The sequence below is a fragment of the Scardinius erythrophthalmus genome (assembly GCF_964197995.2).
Source record: "Scardinius erythrophthalmus genome assembly, chromosome: 11".
NCBI lineage: Eukaryota > Metazoa > Chordata > Actinopteri > Cypriniformes > Leuciscidae > Scardinius > Scardinius erythrophthalmus.
The window spans coordinates 41760408-41766688 of record NC_138231.1 but is presented as its reverse complement, the minus strand read 5'-3'; the positions used below and the strand labels follow the sequence as shown (position 1 = coordinate 41766688).

The following is a 6281-nucleotide window of genomic DNA, read 5'->3' as shown; positions in this document are numbered from 1 at the left end:
CTACATACACAATTATATAATTATATTATTTACAATACACAGCATGGTCTTCAATTATATTTTTAGAGGGAGACAACCCTCAGATGGGGTAGGTCCTGACCTGCCCATGACCCCAATAACACACCTCCCCCCACCAGAGATTTCTGCCTATGTGTTTTTTTTTTCACCCAAAAATGAAAATGCATCATCATCGTTTACTCATCCTCATGTCATTCCAAGCCCATATGATTTTCTTTCTTTTTGAAGAAAAGCAGAAAAGTGATACAGCCTTAGATAAAACGAACTACTAAAGAAACTTCTAAAGAAGTGGGAGACTTACAATATAAAAAAATTAATAAAACCTCGTAGATATAAAACCACTGACTGGTTGGATAATGCTTAAGCTGCTCTTTGATCCAATCATACGATTGCCTATTTCAGCTTTTTTCGATTGCTAAACGAGAGTGGGCACAACTGGAGTCACATGTGCAAAACTCTAACTACAGTCTGCACAGCAGCAGTTCATGTGGACCAAACTCTAGTTCGTTTTTCATTGCTTGAACACAGTTTTCAAAACTCTACACACTTATCCCATGACTTTACTGTAACCACAACTTGCACAACATTGTGTATTTACAGCACTTTGTTCAAATGCTAACACACTGCTGATAGATAGATAGATAGATAGATAGATAGATAGATAGATAGATAGATAGATAGATAGATAGATAGATAGATAGATAGATAGATAGATAGATAGATAGATAGATAGATAGATAGATAGATAGATAGATAGATAGATAGATAGATAAATAGATAGAGCTCAGAAAGACTAATTTTGGAAATGGAACAAGGAAGACGGGTTTTGATGGGAACTGATGTTGATGAAAACCTGATGCTAGGGCGAGGCAGGATTAGCCCCTCAATTATTTGTTCGAATTACAGTATGCTATTTTAGTTTCTATCTTTTTTTTCTCATTACTGTAATTCTGTAAATTACTACAGACTATTGAAGCAAACTGCTAATTTTCATTTACCTTAAAGAATTGTTATGTTCTAAAAATGTATATAAATCATGTTGTCACTCTTTTCTTTGAAGAAAATATTACTTTGTATGATGTCACTGAAATTGTTCAAACTGTAAAGATGAAAAGTTTGTATTTTCTGTATTGGTGTTTGATGCTAGTGTTTTTCCTCTCAGTGTGTTCTGAGTGACAGTGTGTGTTATCTCAGTGAGGGTTGTGCATAGTGCTTGGCTGGATGTGTTAAGAGTTGTGTTGCTTGGAATGAGTTTTGCAGGTGATGGGAACTGTTTAGCTCAGGTGACTGTTGGTAGTGCAGACTGTAGTTAGAGTTTTGCACATGTAGCTCCAGTTGTGCTCACTGTTGTTTAGCAATCGGAAAAAACTGTAAGTCAGTAAAGAGAATCCCAATATGATGACATGATGGATTCACTGTTATAATGCAATTAGCCATCCAATTCTTTATTATTATAGATCAGTGGACAGTAGAAAACACCCATGATGGATTCACATTGTAGGAGCAATAGTGTCAGTGAACATGCTAGGCTGCATGTCATTCCTCCTTAAAATATGAAACCAAAGACTATTGTCATGATATGAGAACCTTGTAAGTGAAGCCATGGCAGGTCTTTGTGTTTAGTAGTGTGACTCATCTCTTGTGAACATCAGCTAAGTGCTCCATCAGACACAGAATACCCATTATTTATGAGGAGAGCAAGATAATTTTGTTTTTGTCTTTGTGTGCGTGTTTGCCTGTTTGCGTGTGTGTGTGTGTGTGTGTGTGTGTGTGTGTGTGTGTGTGTGTGTGTGTGTGTTGAGTGGGCATCCTCTGTAATGGCACTGCATTTTATGACTTGTAAGACATGATTTATTGTGTGTTAAAAACATTAAACTCTCTTCCAATGAAATGCTAAGTAGTGTGTGTGTGTTTGTAAGCTAATAAAGATGCAAACGTAGTTTGATGTAAGTGGGTTCTTAGTCAGTGCATAAGTGACAGGAAATGTCTACATGAATAATGTTCATGCATGTATGTGTGTGTGTCTCTGTGCAGGCTGAGGAAGGCTGTGTGATGGAGGGTGATGGTCTCTCACAGCAGCAGTGGCTGAGGCAGAGGCTTTTACTGGCTAGCCTGGCGCTCGGATGCCTACTCTTACTGGTGGCCAGAGTGGGCACTTTAGATAGGTAATGTAGCATTCATTCACAGAGAAACTCAAGTCCCATAAATGCATGTTTATTCAGTAATAGACCCCTTCCTCCTGTGTACTTTTAGAAATTAATCACTTTTCACATTTGTGGTTAATCCATTAACAACATGGCAAATTTATTTAATGTTTTTAAGTATTTAAGTATTTGGTGCTGTGATGAACACCATAGCGAATGCAAAAATTTGAATGTTTGTTTGAAACATTTTATAGTTCAGAAATTGCATTTCTGTTGTTCATTAAGTGCCATCTACTGTCAGAGTGAATGTGCATTTTTACTCAGCCCATCTCCTTGCCTCATTCATGCTTATCATCTGTCCTGGGCTTGTTTACATCAGAATTCACATTCCTCTTTGACACGTAGTGTTGTACAATTTAACTGGTTCATGGGGGAAAATCTAAATAATTCATAATAAGGAAATATCTTGTAGTGCCTACAATAGCAATACTGTACATCTTCATTATTGTGATGTATTGTATTACGTATATCGGCGCAACGGCACAACACTAAAATGATAATCAAAATTTCTATGCAAACTTGTGTTCTTCACGCCAACTTGAACACTTGCCACTGTCACCTTTGGCTTGCTTAGTTGGGGACACTTAATTTTCAACAATAATATTGATATGCTTGCATTGACACATTTATACAGTATGATAACTGAACTAAGCTGGACGATGACATCACTGTTTTCTCCAGAGCAGCTAAATTAATCACTTTTTTACAAAAAAAATGATCATTACTTAACTTTCTTAAGGTGAATTATGATGCTATTTTCTTCTAGATCTGCTGTACAGCAGAAACAAACAATTAGTATTGTAAAAAAACACTATATAAATAAAGGTGACTTGACTATTGAGCCAAATACAGGAAATACATCATGTAAATAGACAAGTGGTCGAGTGCAAAGACCACATATTGGTACAGGCCCTGTATAATGAGAGCCATTTGTAAATCAGGAAACATTAGAAGAAGTTACAGAACCAGAATTAATGTGACCTTTATGTAAAAGTAAATCTGTTTAATTGAAATTACCTCTTGGGACATAAAAATGTTTAATTCTCTCATTGCAGGCTGCAGTTGATCTGCCCCATTAAGGTCAGAATGCCTCCTGCTGGTGTGTCATGGGAGACTCCTTTACATACGTTCCAGCACAAACACACTCATCGTCTCAAGCTGCACAGGACCAGCAGCACAAGGCAGAAACTCCTCCTCATTAAACAGCTGCCCAGAGCCATCATCATTGGCGTGAGGAAAGGTGGAACACGTGCGTTGCTTGAGATGCTCAGTCTTCACCCTGATGTTGTCAAGGCCTCCCAGGAGGTCCACTTCTTCGACATTGACCAGAACTACGCTCGCGGCATTGACTGGTACCGCGAAAAGATGCCCTTCTCTTTTCCTCACCAAATAACTATTGAGAAGAGTCCTGCATATTTCATCACTGAGGAGGTGCCTGAGAGGATCTTTAAGATGAATTCCTCCATTAAACTTTTGGTGATTGTGCGTGAGCCCACCACCCGCGCTGTTTCTGACTACACACAGGTCCTGGAAGGGAAAGAGCGCAAGAACAAAATGTATGACAAGTTTGAGGAGCTTGTGATTGATACCAACACTTCTGAGGTGAACATAAAGTACAAGGCTGTACGGACAAGCATCTACACCAAGTACCTAGAACACTGGTTAAAGTTCTTCCCTGTGGAGCAATTTCATGTAGTTGATGGAGACCGCCTCATCATAGACCCACTGCCAGAACTTAAGCTTGTTGAGCATTTCTTAAACCTTCCCTCGTGGATCAGCCAGTACAATCTGTACTTTAATGCCACACGTGGGTTCTTCTGTCTGCGATATAACTTCATATTTAACAAGTGCCTTGCGGGCAGTAAGGGACGGATCCATCCGGGTGTAGACCCTTCCGTCAAGGAAAAACTGCAACGCTTTTTCCACCCATTTAACCAGAAGTTCTATCAGATCACTGGCAGGACATTCAACTGGCCCAGAGGATTCCAATAACATCTGACTTTAAGAGACTTAGCATCATTTTTTTCTAAAATATGTTTTTATTATTATTATTATGCTTTTCTTCCATGGAAATGTGACAAAATGAGACAGAAGCATTGCAGTAAAAAAATTAAAATAAGCATTATCATATCAAATATCAAATATTTCATTATTTAATGAGTTATCGCATATGGCATTTTTCTTCAATATCATGCAGCCCTGGTTATCGTCCAGCTTGTTGTTCTATGAAAGGAAATATGATACCTAGTTGAAAATAACACATTCAAGTGTTTTCACTATGAATGGGGGAGAGAGACGCCTTAAAATGTCGATAAAGGTTGAGCCAGGAAGAGACTGATGGATCTGAGCGGTGTTTTGATGGTGCCTGAGGGACTCAATGTTGTACACTTTTGGAGGAGATAAACCCATGAATGGCACACTAATAGTAGTCAATGAACAATAACTTGGGTTAAGAGAATGTATTTTACCCAAAAAATCTAACATACTTAACATTTAAACATCCTCAATACAAGTTTGCACGTCCTTCAAAAATCTTTAAATCTTTCCAAGGCATGCTTGACCTAAAACCAAAAAAATAGATTGTTTGACAATATGATCTGATGTTAAATAATAATAAAATGGCAAGCGTGTCAACTATTAACGAGAAGAAAGTGCTTGTGCAGTCAGTTGATGAAAGGTGAAAGAATAAGCAAGGCTTGATTTGAACCCAAACTGAAAATACGAGGTTATTAGTGCCCCCATGTGGTGGAGATATAAAACATAGTCCAGGAACAATATTAAGAATTAAAGTTTTATTTCACCAAGTGAATACACATTTGTAAACATTATTCATCTGTTGAATTACTAAAAATATATTAAATATATACCTTCAATTACAAATGCAGAATAAGAACTATTATGTATTTAACATACATAATAGTTGTAGGCCTACTTTTTTGGTCTGTATTTAAATAATTGTACACATACAATTCAAAGGTTTGAGGTTGGTTAGATGTTAATGTTTTTCACTCTCTTATGTCCGTCAAGGCTGTAAAACATTATTACAATTGAATTGTAAAACATTATTACAATTTAAATAACTGTTTTCTATTTTAATATCTTTTAAAATGGAATTTATTCATGATGGCAAAGCTGAATTTTCAGCATAATTTTTCCAGTCTTCAGTGTCACATGATCCTTCAGAAATCATTCTGATTTGCTGATCACCAAACATTATAAACAGTTTGTCTGATTATTATTTTTGTGGAAACTCTGAAAATGTAATAGTTACTGTCCCACACTTTTGAATGGTAGTGTATATTTTATCCTCTTACAAAAAATAAAAGATAAATAGAATCACAGTCTGTAAATTAACCTCAAAGAAACCATTTAGATCTAAACATATTTAAAAATCACTACAACTGTACAATACATCTAATAATTACAGTCATCACTAAGGCCTGAATGAGAGTCTAGACTCAATGTGCCTTTACTGTCACATAAAACGCTGTAAGCAAATGTACTGTATGTAGTGGATTCTGAGCATTCCTCCCTTTGAGCCAGTAATGCTGTAAGGCCGACAGGCAGTGACTCATTCGCTGTTCAATCCGGCTACGCTGCTACCTGATCCACATATGCGTCGCCCTGACTCTATAATGATTCCTCAATAGTTTAAACTTCACGGTGCCAGCATGAGTGCAAGTAAAGTGACACTAAACTACCATGATTTTGCTGGCATACAGTATACACACAGAAACAAATAAAGAAATGCCTACATAAACTGAATAGACACTACAACAAAAAAACACTATCAGAAGGCTCAGAGTATACATATGATTTAAAGCTGAATTGTGTTGTTGTTTGTGCAAAATTGGTTTCAATAGTTTCAAAAAACAGAACTGCATAAATTATGATTGTTTTCTAACAACATCCATCCCACTCCTTCGCCAGTTTGTCACTGGTCGACAGAGAAGATAGTACCGCCACATACTCATGCTATTGATCTGTCTGTTAAACCAACAGAACAGTTTCCAGGTAAATCAACCAATTAATGGGTTACCTACATTTGTCTCTGCACAT

At 37.0% G+C, this 6281-nt stretch overlaps 1 protein-coding gene across 1 annotated transcript; it reads left to right on the top strand.

Moving 5' to 3' along the window:
- Positions 1-1265: 1265 nt before the first annotated feature.
- LOC308698729 (heparan sulfate glucosamine 3-O-sulfotransferase 5-like) lies at positions 1266-4214 on the top strand (the record flags this gene model as incomplete). Its single annotated transcript, XM_081378988.1, has 3 exons — positions 1266-1301; positions 2053-2183; positions 3278-4214. 3 exons carry the CDS (start codon positions 1266-1268, stop codon positions 4212-4214), a joined length of 1104 nt encoding a protein of 367 aa, XP_081235114.1.
- Between the last annotated feature and the right edge of the window lie 2067 nt (positions 4215-6281).